The 22201-nt window shown below is 47.6% G+C and overlaps 1 protein-coding gene across 2 annotated transcripts; it reads right to left on the bottom strand.

Annotated features, from left to right (window-relative positions):
- Positions 1-323: 323 nt before the first annotated feature.
- Positions 324-20893, bottom strand: LOC8029108 (transcription factor HES-1-A). 2 transcript variants are annotated; one of them, XM_029983063.4, is made up of 4 exons: positions 20660-20893; positions 9532-9636; positions 2364-2454; positions 324-1137 (listed from the first exon to the last, which is right to left on the bottom strand). In XM_029983063.4, the coding sequence occupies exons 1-4, from the start codon at positions 20729-20731 to the stop codon at positions 614-616; spliced, it is 792 nt and encodes a 263-aa protein (XP_029838923.3). In that variant the 5' UTR covers positions 20732-20893; the 3' UTR covers positions 324-613. The 2 variants fall into 2 exon arrangements, with proteins under 2 accessions (XP_029838923.3, XP_029838924.3); XM_029983064.4 differs by having other exon boundaries at positions 324-1134; positions 20660-20826.
- Between the last annotated feature and the right edge of the window lie 1308 nt (positions 20894-22201).

Below are 22201 nucleotides of genomic sequence, written 5' to 3'. Positions count from 1 at the left end.
AGCGACACTGATTACATGGACGAAGCGTGGCCACCGGCTTCGAAAGTCTGCATTAGTAAGAAACCTTCGGATAGTTACTACTCATTAGCCAATTGTTTCGCTTCAAATTTAACTCGGGAAGGCGCATATTTCTTGCAGAAACGAGACAACAGCCTCGAAAATTTTATTTTAGAAACTTCTTTATCTGGATACTCTTGGTTAGGAAATTGGTAAGACAATTTAATATCTATCTTAACATTTTTGTTGACCTTATTTTATAAAATTTGTAATCTAGGACTTCACCCAAATAGAACTCATGATCGAAGTAAGACAAAACGAAGGTGTTATAATTTTCACTTTAAAATATTTTCCAAAGTTTATTGTCACTTGGGCACTCTTTTTTTTTCGTTTGTGTGCATTAATGGCATTTCATTGTATAAAAGGCATTAAGTGAAAAGGCACTTAAGTATATGGCTTTGGCATTATAACTTACAAAGGTGGAAAAGAGAGACACTAGGAACTTGAGAATAATCACCACATGTATGTACAGGAATGTAGTCGATGGGTAAACAGGCACACACAAAAACAAATTACAATTTGTACATAAAAACAACAGCCCTAGAAGAGCTTCGTGCTACCAGGGCCTCCAGACTGGATCGCAGTACATTGCCGGCGCTCTTCTGATGACGCCGAAGGTCTGAACATCCATCCTTACAACATCACCGTAATTGTCTTCACTGGCCGAAGTGGTGGATTCAGAGTCACTGTAGGGACTTGCAGGCATGCTGATGCCTGAAGATGCCGAAGACGTCGAAGACACCGACCGGGCGGAGGTGGCCAAGTTCAGAGGACTCGCAGGCCGGCAAGCCAGTGGATCCATGCACTGGTCTTGAGCACAGGACGGTGATGGTACGGCAGAGACGGAGCTGTCGCAGCTTCCGGGCTCAGCCTTGACGATAACTGTGCCGCTTGAGGCAGCCTGATCTTCGGTCTCGGCCGTTGGAGGCGTCGGCAAAGAGGCCAGGCAAGACGCCAGGTGGCCCAAGAGGCGCGACCGCATGCTGGCGTCGACGTCGGTGTTGCAGACGAAGCGGGTCACTTCTCGGGCGCATTCGGCGAAACCAGCCTGGAATCTGGCTTCCAATTCGTGAGCTGCTGCTGCATAAACGAGAAATAAAATAAATATTGGAATGACTCGATGAAGCTTTACGTTGCTTGACTTATGCAAGAGGTGTCGGAACGATATCGAAGCACAATAATACATCCCAATTTATCACATGAGGCTGTCCACTTCAATACACCAACTCACATTTGGGTCCCCTTTTTCTTAACAAATAGTTATGTCTATTGGCGACGTGCGCGATCGAAAGCTTTGCTGTGGTCGGCCTTCCACGATCGGCCGAATGCTGACTATGATGTCAGCAAAGTATTTTGCATCGACCGAAATAAGGGTAATGTATCGATTTTATCCTTGACGGCGTTGGCAGTGTTGATATCAAAGCACAATAATTTCAAGCTTCCACCATGCTAATTACAAACGCCATCGAACTTGTTGTCCGCAAGGTAATGACGTCAAGAGAGGGAACCATTGGAGGTCGCCACCAAAACATCTCGTTGCTACTACACCTTTCCATAAAGGGCCTCTGGCCGGTTCCATTTTCAGTGTTCGTACGTATGGCGCGTGATTTGCTCGTTTAGCGAGGCGACGAACACACGCGTGCTGGGCTGTGGAGATCGCACGCTGGGCTGAGAACTTATAAATACTGGAATGGTGTATACTGTTAAGCGTTGGAATGAAAAATAACCTAGCGAGGCGAGGCGACCTAGTTTAGCGAGGCGACCTAGTCAACATTACACCCTGAAATGAAAAAAACTGGGACTTCGTCTTGTGCTGAAAATATTTCTTCCATACCAGAATGAACAGATGGAACAGAAGTTATGTCTGCCGCAGGTGCCTACTTAGTTATACATGGCTACACAATTCTACAGAATCAGGTAATACCCATATCATACACATCATAATGATTGTCCACCTGCCTTATCAGATGTGATGATATGTTAATATACGTCGTTAACGTTCACGGAAAACCAGGAGAACTGAAAAATTCCTAAACTGGCTAGTATATACTTATACTATAAACTACTATCCTGTGACATTCTTCGGGTAACAAAAGGCAACTCTCACTAGTTTGTTTAGACAACAAGATTCTAATAAAAAATATCGCTCTTACACATGATAATGATATTGCTTACAAAGATCGAGAATTTGTTTTGAAGTGTATATTTCTCGTGTGAGTTATTTTGTGTTACTGTTTAGCTGTACAGCTAAGTAAACTGCATGGACAAATTCATAAATAACTTTCGTTTTTTAGTTAAATACTTACATGGCAAATGATGGCCATGGTGGATCCCCTGAAGGTGCCTCACAGTCATCTCCAGGATATCCGCTTTCTCCAGCTTCGCGTGCCGGGGATTCTGAAACGAGAAAAGGGGAGATCGTGGTCTAAAACTTAATTGTAATATCATTTTCGCGAGCCCAAGGCTATGATGCCAACTTAATTGTAATATGTTAATCCTGAGCGCAAGGCTGTAGTTACAGCTTAGGTGTAGAATATTACATTAGCGAGCGTAAGAGCATAGTGGCAACTTAATTGTGATACATTCGCGAGCGCATGTCTATGGTGACAAAGCAGGAGCAACATCACCAACTGTCCAAAGTCAACACGGTCTCAGGACATTTCCTTTGTGCTTCTTCAATAGAAAGTAAATATTATATTTGTGCGTGCTCACAAAATAAAGGGGTATGCAAATTTAGGAGCGGGGTAGACGACACTTTAAAGCCCCGCTACTCCCTCAACAGCAGGACCATCTTCGAATGCTATGCGCCCTACCCGAAAACAGACAATGGTAAAAGTCAAAGTACAAATACTTTTTTGTGCCTTCGCCTTCGAAAAAAAGAGTTTAGCAAACAGTGCTTTAAAAAATCATATATAAAAAAAAAGATATGAAAAACAGTTATTCGAAGGGATTGCACAATATGTCGTCGTATGGAAGGTGGGGCCCGTAGGGTAACTTGGATCGTCGAACAACGCACCTTCGAGCGCTAGGCGCCAGAGGTCAAATTGGTGACACACAGAAGGCTGCAGGGTCGTAGACCCTGGGATCGGAGCGTCGCGAGTAACGATCAGTATGGCGCACTTGGGATGCCTGTGGCGTGCCTGGGCCGAACCGAGAGGGGGCATGGCAACAATGGGAGCCCCCCTCCGGAGCGGGGAATGGAATTGCGCATGCCGAAGGGGGTGTGTTGGGATGGAGAATATGACCTTGTCCTCAGGAGAGGTCGGAGGCCGTGAATGAAAGGGGTCGATGATCAGATGGCGGAGTTACGACGACGGGTTCACTCACACATGGTGGGCCGACTAGCCATTGCCTTAAAGATTTTACGTTCGTGTTTTTTTTTATTCGTTTTCTCTGTAGAGCCGGAGTTACGATCGTCAATGAAAGTTGTAAGCGTGATGATGCCATGAAGATGTTATCTTAGGAACAGTGTCTTGGTGCTAAAAAGGTTTCGTAAATTTTGACTTCATAGCTATCTCAAGCGCTCCACAAGTTTTTTTTTTCTTCTTTTTTTTTGCAGTTATTTTTAGTGCGTACGTTCGTTTGTAGCAACCGGGCTCATTGCAAAAACCCAACCAACATTTATTTATTTTTTTCACGCAGCTTCATTTTTATTTTTTAGTTAGAGTGCTTTTGACTTGACCGCATTGCGGCTTATTGAACGGGGGAAAATATGTGCCTGTTTTACTATACAATAAAAAACCAAGCTTTGCTTCTTTCTTTTCAGATACCAACGCCTGAACACGGCACAGGAATTTTGGCGAGCTCGGACATCGCACCACAGAAGCAGCCACAGACACCTAAGGTGAAAGCCGTATCGAGCGCATGCCTTGCGATTATAGTAAAATCACCAACAATCCCATACAGTTACCTCCGTTGGACAGTCGTTCAAAAGACCGCACGCTTATCGCCCCTCTCCCCCAAGAAAAGGGGCTCCAACACTTTCCCCGTTGCCGCCAAAAGCTGGCCCGAGGGCCGAGAGTAGGCTCGCACACGCGCGCCCGCTCGCGCACACATGGACCCTCGCTTACAACTACTACTAACAACAAAGCAGCGAAAGACCAACCAGACTAACAACAAGGGACCAGCGGAGAGAGCTCCTTTGAAGCCTTCCACGCCCAGAAGGTCTCGACGGGAGGCCGTAGAGGCGCAGACGTGTGTCCTTCAAGGTCAGTCTCACGCGCTCGAGGAGTGCCCGCCGCCGTCGACACACGTCCCCTGGCCGAGGGCATTTCAGGGAGTGTCTTGGCCCCTCAATAACTCCCCCCACCCAAACTAAGCCCCAGCGGGGACCGGGGGCTTTCTTCGCCACCGGCGGCATCTTCAAATTAGTTCGGCCATTAGTAAGTTCCTCTGTGTGTGCCGACCGTACTCTGGGCGGGACGGGGAAGCCCGGGCATGTCCGCGCTGAGCCCATAACCACCGTCGAGTACAATGGAGAGCCTAAGTTGCAAGAGGTGCTTCCTGATAAAGAATGGACTCCGGCGGCTTTTCTTTTCTTTTAGTGTTTTTTTTGCTTTTCTTGCTCGCCAGTGTAGGCGCCGCGTCGAAGACGAGTCATGTCTGGAGGTGGTGCTGGAACGGTTCGGATGGTTTACTGGTCCCCTACAAAAAAAGTGGCGCCAGCTTTGTCGTGCGGGGAGACGCTAGTTTCTGGCGTTATGGATGGTCCTCTCGCACTGATGGAAACGGCTCGAGGCGTTGAAGATTTAGAGTAACGCCGTTGTTGTGCGGAGGGGAGTAGATGAGTAGATGATAGGTTTGCTTCACTGAAAATACACTAGATTTTTTTGTTTTAGTGCCGAGAAGGAGGCTAGATTTTACTTTTGTCACTAAATTAGAGAAGTACAGCCCAGCTCTGGTGTTTGTTTAATGCCTGCTCTTAATACACTTTCAAACTTCTGCGTCGTCTGTCTTATCTATTTTATTGCTTGTCTCAGTTATGCCATCGTGAATACGAAAATTTGGCCAAATAGAAAGATAGAAAGAGCAGACGCGAAACGTTTTTGTCGTCAATCTTGAGCCCAAAATGTTAGGCACGAGAAACAAGGCAAATATGTTAATCCCATTGTCTTGCCGAGGCCACACGGAACTATGATAACTTCAGTATCTCGGTCGGGAGTTTTCCGATCATCTCCCCCCCTAATCGACATATTTAGTTTAACCGTATTTTCTTTTTCTCCGATGCATTGAGGCAAGCCGCTGAATGCATCGATCCGTTCACGCAGGCGACTTCTCTTTAACTCGGCGTAGCTTAGTCGGGTCAGTTCATGCATAGTTCAGGTATCCGAGTTGCGAACAAACGAATGGGTAAAAAGGGAAAAGGGATCTTTTGTAATTACTCGGAATTCTCGGAATAATTTGTGGCCATATTATGCGAGGATTGGTTGTGTATCTTAATATCTGGTTTGCGCTGTAGTCAAAGATTAGTGACTTTAGGGATATTGCCTTTTACCAATTTCGCGCTTCCCTCGTTTATGTGGTACTGTATCGTCTTACCGATTGTTACTGATTGTTTCATCGCTACAAATTCTAATTAATAGACCGGAGGACTCATTTTAGGCTCCTAGCTGATCGATCGAAGATTTCGATCGCCACTGCGCATCATCATACCAGCTTACAATCCATGTCTTCCAGGATGTCTAAAACAGAAAGGACGCCTATTCTACCCAACTAATGTTTCGACGTTACAGTGCCAGATCTGTGGTGCTGAAATGTCGAGCGGCGCAGGCGCAAATGCCTGGTTCTACGAAAAACAGCCCGTGCAAGTGCGTTCCAGTTTACTCTAACGTCCGCATAGCTCGACGGACAGGCGTTGCACGCAAGCTACCTCTATACTCCGATCACCCCCTAAGCTGACACTGTGGTGGGTGCTACGCGTAGGCCGGACCAACCGATCGCCTCTCTTTCATCCCCTGACCCCGCCCTCGGAGCGCGGGTATGAAAAAGAGCTTTATCATGCGGCGAAAGAAAGACCAGATGACTGGTCCACCGAGCACGATCTTCGACCGTACTGTCGGCTTACGCCGGGGTCACACTGCCCATACATCGTACAAAAGACAGTCTGCAAACAAACACGAGTCACCGCAATATCCGTGGTACGAATGCCGCGTGCCAAGTTTCTCCTTGAGCTCGTTGCTACGCGGCATTCGAAGCGCACCACTAGGCAGGCGGTGCTCCAGTCTTTGACGTCCCTGAAAACTTCCGGTTCATAAAAATAATGAACGAAGCCCACATTGACACCGCTGTTTGAATTGTCGATAGAACGTTTAAACACCGATTCTCCAAATAAACGCAAAAAAAAAACAAAAAAAAAAAAACAAAAAAAAACGGGGGACCGTTCAAATTTTATCAATATTCTTGTAAACCAACTTGACTCCTCAAAGACGTTAAATTGTACAGCCGAATGCCCTCGTTTAATCTCCAACTTTGTTGTAAGCAGTGATAGGCGAGCTGGTAATTAATCAATCTTGTTGTGTTCGTCCGTTTTTTTTTTTTTTTTTTATCGTTCCCCATCTTAGGGTTTACAAGATGTCAACTTTGTTGTCCGTGTAGCATTTAGGCTTTCTAGCACTGTTGACATATGCAAGCTCGACAGGGCTTTCAAAGAAGGAGCGACCGGACGTCGCTTGGGGCGCAAACGGCAGTTCGTGTTTGTAAAGTGTGAGGTGAACGGGGCGATCGCCACCGTCCCTTTCGATTTCTTCGAAGCCCATCCCGGAGGCACGTGCCAGCGAGTCACGCGTCTTTTTCTTTCCCCCCGAGAAACGAGGTGACGAAACGAAAGTCGTTGTCGGCCGGTCGGCTGTTTCTCGGCGAACCGGGTGAGCGAACGGGGCAGTTTCCCCCGGCACACCTGTCCGCCCGAGCGTGGCACGGAGCACCCTGATCGGCCGTGAAGCATCTGGCTGGACCAACAACAGCAGCATCGGCGGCGGTTGTGAAGTCGATTCACCCCTCAAGCTGACAGTGCGGTGGAAGCTACGTGCTCGTTGGAAGCAGTGTCTATTTAGGCGCTAGTCACGCCTTCCTGTTCATATCCATGTCTGTCCTTCGCGATATTTATGGTTATTATGCGCAACCAACTATACTCAGCGACAGTTTGACAAACTCGGGGCGTGGGTTTCTTAAGTTGGCAGTGACTGTAGCCCAGTTGAATGTCTTACTACAACTATTCTTCGCCACTTCGTTCTACGCCTGTGGCACAGAGAACGGGGTCAATCGATGAAATGGAGGCGGCTGATTGGTCCTGAGAGCACGTAGCTCCCACCGCGCTGTCAGCTTAGGGGTGAGCGAAGCGTAGTCACGACGCGAGTTCGCCGGCGGGGCGGCCGGCCACACCTGCTTCCGCACTCTCGGCAGGCCTTCCCATTTGCCCTACCGGAAACAACGGTCGGGACGCGCAGCCTTGACACTTGCCCCCGTTGGGCAACTTTTGAGAGAAGCACTCGGGGAATCGTTGCCTCTTCTTTCTGCGCCGATGAAGAGGGGCCCCGCCTCCCCTGGCGCTTCGTGCGCGGGATACCGTAGTCCGCTCAATAGACCGATTTCACAGCCAGTTTTATTACGCCACCGCAGCTACAGCTACAGCTACAGCGGCGTCATAAAAAGATATAATGGGGTTGTGTGTACGTTTATACAGCCTGAACTTAGTCTGTCTTAACAGGCAACTTGTCTCTCAGCTGTAGATGAGAAACTTAGCCAGCGCAGTACAACCGCTAGCCTGGGGTCTTTCACGTGCACCACGCAGTAGTGATACGCGACCGCACGCCGCTACGATGCTCATTCAAATCGAAACGGGCAGGGGTGGGGATTCAACCCAAAATCCCCGCGTTCTGCACCGCGTGCTTTTACTCCACGTCCTCCGAGCTGGTGTGCGCTAGCCCACTCGCTAGCCCGGTATTAAGTTTTCGTTCGCAGTAGAAACAAGCAGCCGATTATTATAAACGTTCTGGAAACTCTGTCAGACCTAAAATTTTAGCACTCTAGTGCGTTAGTCATTTACTTTTCTGACAGCAATAAGCAATAGCAAGAGTATAAGTGCCATGGGGCGAGCGTGCTTTGAGTTTATATAGTGTAATAATTGGCGAGGAGATTAAACCGTAAGAAGCGCTTTGTCCGGCTTGCTTTCCACAAAGTTCGGCGTTTACCCAACACGAGACCGCCTGCGGTGCGGATACTTGAGGTCACTTAGCTCGATCGAGCACAGTTTGCACACAAGTGCTGCGTCGACGTGCGGCTGCGTCTCACAACTACGAGCTCTAGCCGACCAGTGACGAAGCGTCTGGCTACGTCAGCCAAGCTCTGCGTCAAAAAAAAAAAAAAAAGAACAGTATTTGTGTTTTGTTTTGTTTGTGGACCATACGAATGTAGTTTTCAATTTAGTCGCTGGGGGCGCGACAGTTTGATCTGCTCCCAAACAGCCTTGACTTGGGACTTGTGTAACTCTTTGAGGGAGGTGAGGAGGATATGTTGATGGGCGTTCAAAACTTTGCGATGGTTAAGCGCTAACGAGCTTTGAATAGGCGCTTGTCTTCGCGGAAGTGACGGTGCTGGAGGGTTACTCAATCTGAGGCCCCGCGTCGCGTGTTGATGGTCTTGTGTTTCGTTTGGTTTCCCTTTAGCGAGCAAGGTTTCCGTCATTTGCATCTCGACGTTAGGTATACAGGGCGCCACTTTTAACGCGGAAGCTGCAGCGAACAATGTTGGCGCGCGTCGGAGTGGATAAGCATCGCGGAGCTATGACGTCAGCACCGGGCGAGTTAATCTATGAAAACTACACCGTGTTATTTGTCAAACAGCAGGTCGAGCCACCTGTGCCTCGGACACGCGCCGTTTTCCTCTTAAAGTGCATCTCGAGAGGACGCCGAATCTTCTTTGTAATGACGCTACATTATCCATCAACATACTTTTGCTACGCGCATGCAAACATTGTGAGCACACGATTATATAATTCGGATGGCTTCACGGCTCCGATTTTAACGCGGATGGGTTCGGTCGAAAACGACACTGTTCAAAACGCAGGTGAACAGACGGTTGTGGCTACGCGTCTTCTCTTCCTTATTGGTGGCCAGGGGCAAGCCTGGGACATCTTCCCCGTCTTCCTAAACTGTTTTTCAGAAGGCCACGCTGGCCGGTCACCCTCTTGTCCCATCTCCCGATGCCTGTTCTCTACATGCTTCTCTCCATTTCTCTCTCTCTTTCTCTCTGTATCCCTTACTTTAATCTCCCTTTGGTTGGCCTTGCGAGTGTTTTTCCCAGTTAGGGTCTGCCTGAGGAAGACTGAAATATTTCCGATCATTCAATTTATTAGGGTGCATGACAGTACCCAAGGACATTTACAGCACTTTTCACGCGCATACATATCAGCACGACCATCCTCCAGCTTCTTTCATCTCGAACAAAGACAGTATTAAGAAAGAGAGCGATCCGCACCTGAGATTCCTTTTTCGTCGGGGTGTCCAGTAGCAGGCTCTTGAGCTGGGAGAGGCTGTGGTTGATGCGGGCACGACGACGCTTTTCCATCAAGGGCTTGGACGCCTGAGAAAGACAAGAACGTTTGCTATATGGACACTGCGGGTTCTTCTTATACATTGGTATATATGTTTTTCAACAAAGCACAAGTGCTGCCGACGGTGGCACAAATTCCTTCTGAAAGTTTTCTGATTTTGATTGTTTGATGAGTTCTGATATCTCCTAGAAATAATTTTCATTAGTCTCCAGCCAGGAAACTTGATTTTTGCTAAAATTGACAAAACAAATAATTTCGTCCTTTGAAAATATGGAGTCAAAGTGATTTCCATTGCATATTCAGACATGCCACTTTAGACGGATATCTCCTTAATTTTGTATACTCCGTTCACCCCTTAAAGAGCAGCTTCGCTTCATTTTTGTTTTTGAGAAACAATGCGATCCTCTTCAGTATCGCCTTTGAAGGCCACACGTCAAATATTACAACCTATTTCTGTGTAAATGTTTCTTAAACAGTCCGGCAAACTTTGCAACTTGCCAAGCTGTCGAAATCGGCTGACTCGAACGGGCGAATTGAGGTGCAACCAACAACGCAGCCAGAGTGTCGGAACCAACATTGAGCTAAAGGTCATCACCATTGCCCCTTTTTGATTGTTTTTACTTCTCCAGGTAAGCGCAATGGGTGACGTCAGCAACATTTCCTCTCGGTGCTCAGCGGTGTCCACGTGATTGGCGTAACGCGCTTGCGCAGCGCTCTTCTTGGGAGCCGTCCGGCCGTCTCGGCATGGTCCCGTCGCTACCGCCGTCTCCCGCGTTACAACCGGCGTCGTCATCTCACAGTTTGTGATCATTGTGTCTCGGAGTACCATCCACACTACGGACACTACGTGTGCAGACATATGCCACAGTTGCGCAGACATCGTCGAATGTCGTAGACACCAAAACGTGGTGAAGAGTGCGGTGCAGACGACACTTGCGCCTGGCACACACCCGCCCCTACCCCGCCCGTCGTTGCGCAGAGGATCACATGACATTTCGTACCACGTGATAGTCATGTACTTGGCGGCCCGAGGCCAATGTTGTATGACGCAGCCGAAGTTCCGGCTTTGATTTGTGCTCGTGTTTAAAATTAGATTTAACAATATCTATACCATTTTTCGCGAAGCAAATGACGTAGTGTTCTTTATTAGTGCATTTTAATGCGAAATCACCCACCATCCCGAAATCTTCGGAATTGAGCGGAGTTGTAAAATATGTTTCAACCAGGGTGAAAGTCCTCCTTGCCACTCTTCCAATTTCCCCTTTTCCCACTGTTTTTTTGGTGGCGGGGCACTCCCCTTGTTAGTGCATCTTGGGGGTAGATAAACCGGGAGAAGCTCGCGGCCCGGCACCAAGATGCAGGAACAAAAGGAGTCCCCTCGCCCCCCCCCCCCCCCCCTCTGTCAAGTTAAGAGTGGGGGAGGGGGAAACGGGAGGGGTGGCGAGGAGGATTTTCATCCTGGTTGAAAAATATTTTGCAGGTCGGCCTTTAAGCTGAGACTAGAAGTTCCGCCTTCAGCTCTAGCTCTCTGGCTTCCGCAGTGCTACGGTTGCGCGGGCCTAAGCGTTCACACTTGTCTTAATAAGGGCAGAATGCAAGCGCTGAAGCGGAGCTCCTGGTTTCAGCTTAAAGGCCGACGTACACTTCGAACTTTCCACTTTTGCCCGCATCCTCCTTTCCCATACACTATCCGCTTTTTACCTTTCCGCAACTTGGCTTCCCTCACAGCTAACGAGGGGAAAGCGCTACGAGGATTTTCTTCCCTGCAGAAAATCGAGGTGTAGCGTATGCCTTTCGAAGAATGGGAGGTGCATATACGTGAGTGTGCTAAGCGAAAACGTGTGTGGACATGCAATTTTTATGCCACCTCACCAAAAACTAAGAGAAAAACGTCAACTCATTTCTGATTTTTCTCAGGACGTCAATTGAATGTAATATATTTGAGAAATCGTTCACAACACAGCCGGGGAAGAGAAAAGGAAGCGGGAGTAACTTCCCAGTACGTAGGAGGGCTATGCTGTAATTAGCGTAATTGTTTCATACAAGACTAGCGAATTTGGACTGCGTCATAGCATTGAACGAGTGACGTCAGATCTATGTCATTTTTAGTGCTAAAAGACTACGATTGAGACCTAATCTTGCCGGGAAAGTGCTCGTAAATGGCAAAACTAAAGTTTCAATAATTTTTTTTTCGCTCTTGGACCTACAGTGGCTCGTACTGTGCCAGTGCGAGCCACAGTAACTGCCGTTCTCACTTTAGAAACGTCTTCCATCAACGGTCATTAAAACGGCACGTCACCATCTTCTTGTCACAAAGACGTGTCAAAAAAAAAAAAAAAGAATATATCTTTACACGATATTGCAGCCACGTGTAAGGTCAAAGGTATATGCAACGTGGGAAAGCTTCTCAGAGCAATAAGCCATGCGTCCTGGGACATAAAAAGAAGACTTGAATGGGTGCGCGCTTGCGCAGGCTCCAAAGAATGATTCATTGAGCCTCAGCGGCATCGGAAGATAAGCGAGAGAAACTGAACGCGTGCCAAGGAGAGCTATTTTTACGGCCGGTTGCAGCGACGTACACGCCTCTCGCAATCTCACAGTGGCGGATAATGCCAAAAAGCGTGCGGCAGAAAGAAGAGGAAAAATAGCGAGGGCGTATTTGAAGAGATAAAACTGCTGATACCTTGGCCGCCATACCGCGTACAATGAAGATAATGGGTCTTCCGATAAGCCCGACTGCTATAGGTTGCCGCGGAGTTACAAGATGTCATCACCCTCTTGCAGGGCGCAGAGGGTACTTGGTTTCACCTCAGGCCCAGACGCAGCCGACAAGCTGAAGGGACAAACCAGACAGCGCCAAAAGAGCACCATCATGGCGTTCGTTATGTTTCGGAACATGCTCTATCATCTCCGAATCAATCATAAACGAAGAAACAAAAAAAACCTAGCGACTTGCTCTTTTGACGCGCCGATTGATTGTTCTCATTACCTCGTAGCGTCGGCTGCGAGTTTTTAACGCGACAGCGTTGAGAAGCTCGTTTCGCAGAAAATCCGACGTTGGCGTCGGTGGCGTCGTGACGGGAAAATCCTGATTGGTCGATAGGGTCATGACGCTGCAGTCCCATGCCCTCGCGCGGAAATTTCGAACAATCGCCCACGCTCACGTGACGTCACGCGTAGAATGAAAGTGATTGAAAACGTGACGTCTAATGGAAATTTAGTGTCGCAACATGTACGTCTCAAACGATTTAACTTTATAAGGTTTTATATATTTGCCTTAAAGAAAAATTTAAAGAATTTAAGGCAGGATTGAAACCCGCGACTCTTCGGTTGCGAGCCAGACAGGCTATTGACTATAGGCCATGTCCGCTGCACTTCCTGCTCGCTGGCGGGAAGGGCGCGAGAAGCGAATGAGGAGGCGATGCGAACGGGGCATGATAACGCTATCGTGTTCCACTCTGATTTATATTGCTTTCCACATTGAGACTTAACTCATTGTTCTTGTTTTCATTCGTATATTCAAGAGGGATTTATGGGGTATAAATTGATTTTAATTTTCAAACTAGACCTTAGCTCGATCTGAGTAAGCGTTCCACGCATGCGTGACGCCGCCATAACTGTAGTTCACGGGAGCAAATGCCAGTGCACGAGATAGCTCGTGCCGTCTCCTGCCTTGCTCGCGCAGACTCGCAGCGTGGTTGTTTTGCGGGAAGAAAGGCTACAGTAGACCCTTTCTAGGGTGCCTGCATGTCTGTCTGTCTCAGGGTGAAGACATCCATTGTTGCACTGAATGTGCCAGCGCGTGACGCTCTCGCGCACTCGGTGCATGACTTGGGCGGTAAAATGGCGTCTATGCATTAGCCAAAGCTACGCGCTCGAGCTGAGTGACACCGGATTGCGCGCACTTCAAAAGGCATGAAAAACAATTGAGCGGAAAAATGGCTGAGATGTCACCACTCAAGCAAAAGCGCGTGTGTATGAAGGCACTCTAACCCTTTCCGGAGTTCAGTGCCATCTGGTGACTCAAATGGCAGTTTATCTTTTACTATACTAATGGCGGCAATGAGCCTGTGGTCTGCAGTATTTAATGGGGCACCGTCACTTAAAGGTCAACGGTAAACGAAAATGTTCACTTCACTACAATTATTTTTCAATCTCTTTAAGTGTCGATGGCGAAACAAATGCGGCCAGTCGGAACGAAGCGCCAACCCACATAGACGCCTTGATAGAGTCCTATACATCAAGAGGCTTTGAAGCCGATTGAGTGCTACTAACAGATTGACTGGGACTGAGTTAGAAATGAACGTTTACGCAGCTCTTGCTTCCAATTCCTGCTTCACGTCGCGCTAACACCTAGAATGTATAGGCCTCGAATCATCTGCTCAGGAGCATCTTCAACTTCTTCCTTCATCAGTAAACAGAAGGCCGCCATTAGTATAGCACATATGCCGATTTCAGATGATGATGATAGTGATCAAAGTGGCCAGACTGAATTACGGAAGGGGTCTATTCCCACGGTGCATGCCGGCAGCGGTGGCGCCACGAAATTGGCTAGAGAGGTCGGTCGATTTAGAATAGACCGATCTCACCAGCTAGTTTGAGTACGCCAACGCTGCCGACATGCATCGTGTGAGCTTTCTGCACGCGCGACAAACCTGCTGGAAGTCTGCGCGAGCAGAGCACGAGGCGGCATGAGCTACCTCGTGAACTGGCGTCTGCCGGCTACGAAATACAGTTATGGCGGCGTCACGCATGCGTGGAACGCTTGGTGAGATCGGTCTATTCCCGAGCCTTTAAAATGTATTGTGCACTCAAAGTAAAAAAAAAAAAAAAATGCAACGGTATTTTATTAGATGGAGAGATGGTGTACACAATCAGAAATTTCTATTTCATCCACACGATGGATGTACTGGTTGATGATTCTAGCTGGAACTACACAAGTTATTCAACGATTGTGTATTTTGAAAATTCGTTTTGTTTTCTTTTGAATAATGGATTTGCATAGCTTAAAGGAGACCGTAATTCTCCTTGGGGCCAACACGTTCGTGAAAGACCCTGAGCTCCCGGACAGACTTTGTGCATTGTTGCTTTTTGGTTTCGAAAACCGGCCGTTTGTGCGCGAGGGCGGTATTGCTTCAGATATCTAATGTTAATGCTGCATGACGCGATATTTTTATTTGTGTAGACTATTACTTAGTCAACTACTGGGTGATATCAAGGGGCGGCCAGGCTCTTTAAATCGACCGCAAAATCCGGTTTCTTAACCTACCGCGTTCCGATTTTGTACAGGGTGGGCCACAGGTGGTGCATTTTTTCTATAAAATTCGCAAAGAGCGAACTTACCTGAGGAAAAAGTAAAAAAAAAGGCTTAACTTTTATGGAAACGCAGCGACGTCACCGGTCTTCAAATCATTGGGCGCCCTATGGTTTGAAGACCGGTGGCTTCGCTGCGTTTCCATAGGAGCTAAGCCTTTGTCTTTTTTTACTTTTTCCACGGGTTAGCTCGCTCTTTGCGAATTTTATAGAAAAAATGCACCACCTGTGGCCCAGCCTGTACAAAATCGGAACGCGATAGGTTAAGAAACCGGATTTTGTGGTCGATTTAAAGAGCCTGGCCGCTTCTTGAATCACCTGATAGTTTGCAAGTCATGGAGGCTTATTTATTGTTGCATTGTAACGATGGCATTGTCGGTGCATAAAGTTCGCTACAGTAGGCTATGTACTGCCAAAGAAAAGGGAACTGACAAAGGTCCACAGCTTTACGACGAGTGCCCTCAACCTGTAGCTCAAGGTTGCAGGCGGCACACGGTTCATTCTCATCATCGTATATGAGCTCAAACTCAAAATTTGGAATTTCGAACACGTTAAAATGCAACTCGCCTGTCTTATTTTACCAGAATTTGCTACCCCATCAAGCCGTGCTACATCTTAGCTGAGGAAACGATTGCTTATTCTGCAACACCAAAGGTATATGTATCAAAATGATATCGAAGTTCAGCCTATTCATTCCCTTAGAAAGAACACAAACATTCCCTCCTCGTAACATGTAGTTGAAAAAAAAGAAGACTTCCTGTAAGTTGATGATAATGTGCTATATGAATCGGGGGGGGAGGGGGGAGGGGTGGGGGGGGAGGGGGGTCGGTGGCCGGGGAGGTTACCTCACCAAGCACGTACTGTATAACCCATGGATTCTAAGTTCAATCCCCATCACTGCCCGTATCGATCTAGATGAGTACCGGCGTGCAAGCGTGCGTCGCGGCATGGTGCACATTAAACACTTTAGGTCACCGGTCCTGCTGGACTCTCTATATTGATTAACTATACAGTGGGGACACCAGAAGCCAATTGGGGTGGACTAACAATTATTCCTGTCTGAACAAATACCCTCATTACCTCATTTATTATGTGAATCGACGTGTTGCTATAGCTGTGCTCACGGTCTTTTGGGGACTAAAGAGAGGTGAGCATGAACAGTGGAACCCGACGTTTGCTTAGTCTCTCAGTGAAAAGTTTGCGGCAGCCACCTTGGGCTTCCAAGCGGTTCCATTCCCTTTAATCGATGTTGTCTTAAACTTGTATATATCACTACTTACATAAACTATTATTTTATATCCTCATGATCAGCCTCATGTCTGGTAAATGTCGAATACCTCCCACAATTTTGTGTACTTATCGATCAGGTTTGCTACCCAAAATACGCGTTCGTGTGCATGTTCCTGACGTGTAACAGGGCTCAAGTAAGAGCTGGCGGGATTTTAGTTTGTCACCTGGCCTAAAATAGTGGAAACGATTACGAGCATTATCCGTCGCGTCGAGTCGCCTTGAAAATAGATCTTAAAAATTTCAGTCGACCGAATCTTTATCTGAAAATATACCATATTCAAGTTGCAGGCGAGCTGACCAATTCACGATTCCTCGCTAACTCGGCCGATCACAGCACCTCCTAATTATACTCCTTTGACCGCTAACAGGGCGGTGGAAGCTACGTGCCCGAGGGACCAGTCAACAGCCGGTCCTGTACCACGTGATCATTCTTAGAGTGTGCAGAATACACCCTTTTATGTGTTCCCTTAGCGTGCGCAGTCTACTCCCCCCCAGTGATTCGGCACTTCTCGCCTGGCTGATAAGCTATGGAAAGTTGTATAGACCGTTCCAACGCACAGCCCAGAGCGCAGCTCCCCAGCAAAGCATGAGCGTGTTTGTTGCTTTAATATGCGAGCGTCATATGCACGGACTCTAAAGACGGTACCTGCCAGAAGCACATCCATGGAATGGTTTATTAGTGTCGAGATGTCTTGGTGGCGACCTCTCAGTTATGGAATTGCCCACAGACGCCACTTTCACGATCAGTAACCCCCCCCCCCCCCCCCCCCCCCTTTTCCCGCGTGAGTTCCACAACTGATCTAATCTAGTAACGTTGAATTTGCTGTGGTGTGACGTCACGAGTTATGATCCTGGCTACTTATAATTACTTAGGAACCACAAGTTCGATGGTGTGTGTAAAAAGCAAGATGGAAGCTTGCATTCATCGCATTTTATTTTAAATAAACACCATCGAAGCTGACAGTCTGACCTTTGACAGACTTTCTCTTAACAGAGACCTCGCAGATATACTCCGTTTCACCTTATGTTGTACCGCAGCGAAGGCTAGAAGCGCGAGGCCATAGCGCTGGCAGGTGCCCTTGGTGCACGACAGCTTGTGCCGCCGAGATGTGCCCTAGAGCAAGGAGCTCGCGCTTGTAGCCTTTCCTGCCGTACAACACAAGGTGAAACAGGGTACGGCGTTTGACCAATCGTGGAAGGCGGACCAGAGCGACGCCTTTTCTTCACGGAACGTCATCACGCTGCGACTGCGCCGACTCGGTTGCTTCCCCACGTGTTCTTCGTTCCTCTCAGATTGCAATCCCAGATCGACTCAAAAGACGGCAGTTCCCCTCAAGATAGCAATCTGCGGTCACGCTATCTTCGGCCGGGGGGTGCGCCCGACTGCTAAAGTCCGAGCTGCGGCAGCCCTGCCGATGAGGCGTCTAGAGGACACAGGCGGACGCCCCGCAGGCCCGCGCACTCAGCATGAGCGCGGTATCAAGGGGGCAGACGTGACAAAGGGGCCGAAGCTACCGCCCGCGCTTATCTCCTGCCTTAGTCGCGCGTCCCCTACGTCACGAGCGAGTCACGAGAGAGGAGGCGAACACGGCAAACGCCATTGTTGAAACACAGTGATAACAGCATCTGGGAAAAACGGTGTTTATGGAAGACAGAATATAGATGAAAGAAAACGGAGTCGCAGTTTGTTTGATGAACGGGTGGTTGTGTCGGAGAGATCGTCATTGGTCGGTTCTGTCGCTGCGCGCTGGGCTGACCGGGCACGTGCACAGCCGGCCAATCGCACCGGAGGACTGCGCGGGGGCACGCGCGACGAGCCCCCGCACGCGATCGGCGGCACGTGCGATTCGAAGCGCGCCACAACGGGGGCCGAGCGGTGAATACCGCTTCCGTCCGTTGCCGTGTTGCGCGAGTCTCGCAGCTCGAAGCACGGGAAGCTCGCGCTGCGAAACCCGCGGGGTTCCTGGGTTCGATCTCCACCCCTGCTTGTTTCGATCTAGACGAGCATGGTGATTCGGCCCGTGTTTATGTAATTGCTACGGTGTGATGGACGTTTAAGACTCCAGGGCAAGCGGTCGTGCTGCACCGGACAAATTCTTTATTTACAGCGTGTGACAATGTCGCCACAAACTTTGGCAGACTAACCTCACTCTGTCTACGTACCTAACGATAAACTTCTGAGTTTCGCAAAGGAAAGGTTGGTTCAAACAGTTGCGTTTTGATTTTAAACGAGATGCTTAGGATCCGGACTATCTTTGTAATAACCCACCATGAAGGAGCGGCTGAAGATATATTCAAAATACATCAATGAGGTCAAAGCTTTACTACGAGCCCCGAGTTTTGTAAAGTGGTTTAACGAAAGTTACTTTTTTTTTTTTCCTTCTTTCTCTCAATTTCTTTTTTTTTTTTTTTTGCCGACGAAAGCATTTTTTATTAGTAGGATATGTTTAAGAACATTATTGTTCGTCGCCTGTTGGTAAGTATCGAGCATAAAGGAAGTTGATAATATACTTGGTATATCTTCGAACAGTGATTTGTTGTTCGTTCGCCTTGTGGGTCGAGTTTTGAACAGCAAGTTATGTTAAAAGTTCATGTTCATTCCTTGATTTTTTACAATTGAAATTGATCTTCCTAACCAGCAGACAAAAGATTATCAGAAGTTTAAGCTACTGATCTTAACCTCGATCCCCCTTCGCTTCCTTTTAATTTGGGATGAAACAGAATAAAGGAAGACGTTGACCACTCACAATTTTTAATTTCGAAAAAACACGCCACTTACAGACTGCATATGTATATATATATATAGAGAGAGAGAGAGCTACAATTGTTTACCGATTCGTTGTAGATCAACCGGTTTGAAGGGCAACTGCAATGCACTCGCCAATGAGAGTTACGTATCACAGAGCATGACCGTGATAATGCATTGTGTGCCACTCCTCCTCGAGCGCGTGCTTTTTACCTTTGATAACACTTGGTCGTACGCGCAGCCCCAGCCCAGCGGAAGAAATAGTGGAGGCGAAGCAGCTACTGCATTCTTAACCTGCCACCGACTGTAGCATGTTGCAACAGAAGCTGTATCGCGGAAAGTGGCGTGGTGTATGACGCTGTCGGAGTTGGTAGGCTACGAACACGTTCTTTTCAGATGCACCAAAAAACATTTTTATTAAAAAACAAAACAAAAAAACAAAAAACAAGTTTGGTTGAAGTTGCACGTAATGGATGTCGTACGATTTCCTACAATAAAGCGAGGATCTTTAACTACATGATAAGCAAAGCCCTCCGTTTTTATTTAAGCTTTCAATCACTGTGCTTTTTTGTTTCCCCCAAGTAAACATTTTAGCATTCATAAGCCACTGTTTATCCCCGCCTATTTTCTCTCTTCTTGGTTTCAAATTCTTCTGGAGTTACAGGGAACGTCGGGCGATATTCACGTCCTCTTTTTTAGCTACTAACTCTCACCGTTCACAACAGGTGTAGCAAAGAAAAAAAGAAATCGTCCAACACGATTTCGCGTGCGCAAAGTGACATACTCTCACGCTACTACATAACTTCCTTGCTTCTTTTTTTCTTTTTTGAGCGCGCGCGTCAGATAAAGCGTACGCTGTGACGCATAGAGACTGGGATACATAATTATTCCCAAATGCCCTCTAGGCGCTGTAAGTGAGCTGGCACCTAAGTGCAGAAAATCATGCAACAACGCACGGCAGAGAAGTGTGTCATCGAATAAATAATGAACCAATTTGAATTCAGTTTGACGAAAACAAACTCGGATGCACTGAAACATTAGACCATGTACTAGAAAATAATTTAATATTCCTGCGATGTCATAGAGAGTAACCTTCTGCTATTAACTAGCGTAGCTTATGTTCAATTTCCCAACATTTATAACGAAGGTACTGGTAGCACCGGGTTACTACGCAATTATATTGGCCGTCCAATGTTTGGGCTAGCTTTATATGTTTCTCTGAGCATTTCAATAAGGTTACATTAAAACTTTACTGGCTCAAAAAAAGAAAAAAAAACTTCGTTTATTTTTTTAGCGCGAAGCTTAGTTGTGCATTTCAGGTAAATTAACAGAAAAGATGACTTCCGAGACTTTAAATGGCGCAAGAATTTCATGGCTAAGCAGTATTTCCTGAAGGATAATAAACAAATTAAGAAAGATTGCGCTTTGACAGGTCTAACTTTGACCGGGACTGAAGCGACGGGTGAACCGCTATTTTATCTAGACCCGTCGAAATATTTACTACTATCATTATGAGACATCACGCCGGCATAACTGAGCTTAACACGCCTTTACTGCATTTGAGCTGCGACTGTTCAGGTTTAAAACCGGCCGTTCCATTGAACGGGGAGCGTGTTGAGCATACAAATTTTGGCGCGCACGAAAAAGGCGGAAGTGCAGTGTAACGGAAGGCACACAGCATATTTCAATGTTGATAGACTCACCCTCCTGGACTCCGCCCTGCTCTGCAGCTGATGCACGAATCCGTAGTTTCTCTCCGAAGGAGGCATCGTCATCGCAAGCGTAATCCGCACGCCCGAACCAACACACGCGCGATCGCGGGAGATTCTGGGACCCAGCACTTCGGGTGCAGCTCCGGTCGTGGTCGCGATCTGACATCGCGCTGGGAGCGAGGCACCGCTACTTTCGCTCCTCTGGTTCCCTCTCCCTTCCGCGGACCAATCAGAGGCGTCGGCGGTTCCCTTCGCTCTCTCGCGGATTCCCTTTCCCCGCCGCCATGTTCGGTACAATGTCGACTTCGGTGGCGCGCGTGGCGCTGCTTTTCTTTTCCTTCGGTTCTTTTTGTACCTCGAGTCTTGTTTTTGCTTCCGTACAGGAGAGGGAGAAGCGGGAGGGTCGAGCGAGCTCGTTCCGCATCGTATACTTTTGCACGTGCCGACCGACCACCGAGCGACTTCGGAGTGTAGGCAAGAAGATGAATGAAGAAAAACGAGAAAAGAAAAAGAGGGGGGTTGAAGACGGACGGCCCAAAGAGATGAAGGGCTGGAGGCGTCTTTTTACAAAGAAGCCATGGGAGGTGCCTCTTCCTTTGCTTCGTCATTTATTTTAACTGATCTGCCGTCCTATAGAAGAGGCCACAGGAAGAGGAGAAATCAGTTGCTTTTTTAGTAGAATTTTTGTCCTTGTTAATACCTATCTGTCGGCTCGTCGTTTTGTTTTCTCTCAAAGTGTACGTTGCCAGTACCCTGCTCTGACTTTCTCACAAAGTTTCTTTCGTGGCGCAACTGAGACACATGTACAGGGTGTCACAAAAGAAAATTTACACGGTCTTTTTTACCGCAAAAATAAACTAGGCATCGCCGAACCCTCATTCTCCGCCCAAAGGTAGCACTAGAGGTCACAACCAGATGCCAAAGTTTCAGCCCGATCCGATAACTTCATCAAAAGTTATAAATGATTTTCTAAAAATTTCAATGGGAAAATGGCGGCCGACGGAGTTTTCAAACACATGGGGCTCTATGGCACCAGAAACCGAAAACAGGCAAAAATGTGCTCCATCTTCCCATTGAACTTTTCAGAAAATCGCTTATAACTTTTGACTAATTTATCGGATCGGGCTGAAACTTTGGCATCTGGTTGTGACCTCTAGCGCTACCTTTGGGCGGAGAATGAGCGTTCGGCGATGCCTAGTTTATTTTTGCGGTAAAAAAGACCGTGTAAATTTTCTTTTGTGACACCCTGTAAATACCGGGGGCTAATAGACTGTACTCTGCATCCAAGTGTTGCCGCGTCGGTGGTTCCGAGGCAAAGCGCCAAACTGCGAACCCGCAGGCGACGGGTTCGAATCCCTGCCGAGGTGCCCGAAATCTGAAAAAGCTGCCGTCTAACCGAGATTTCGGTTTCATGTCAAAAGGTTCCCCAGATGGTCAAAAATAAATCATCAGTCCTCTGCTGGGCCATGCCAGATGCCCTGCGTTAGTTTGGCATGTAAACCCCAGACTTGACCGGTTCTGCGTTAACGTGTA

This window comes from Ixodes scapularis, unplaced genomic scaffold (genome assembly GCF_016920785.2).
Source record: "Ixodes scapularis isolate PalLabHiFi unplaced genomic scaffold, ASM1692078v2 PGA_scaffold1__304_contigs__length_218370807, whole genome shotgun sequence".
NCBI lineage: Eukaryota > Metazoa > Arthropoda > Arachnida > Ixodida > Ixodidae > Ixodes > Ixodes scapularis.
The sequence above is the reverse complement of the archived record's forward strand: the minus strand, read 5'-3'. Positions and strand labels throughout refer to the sequence as shown.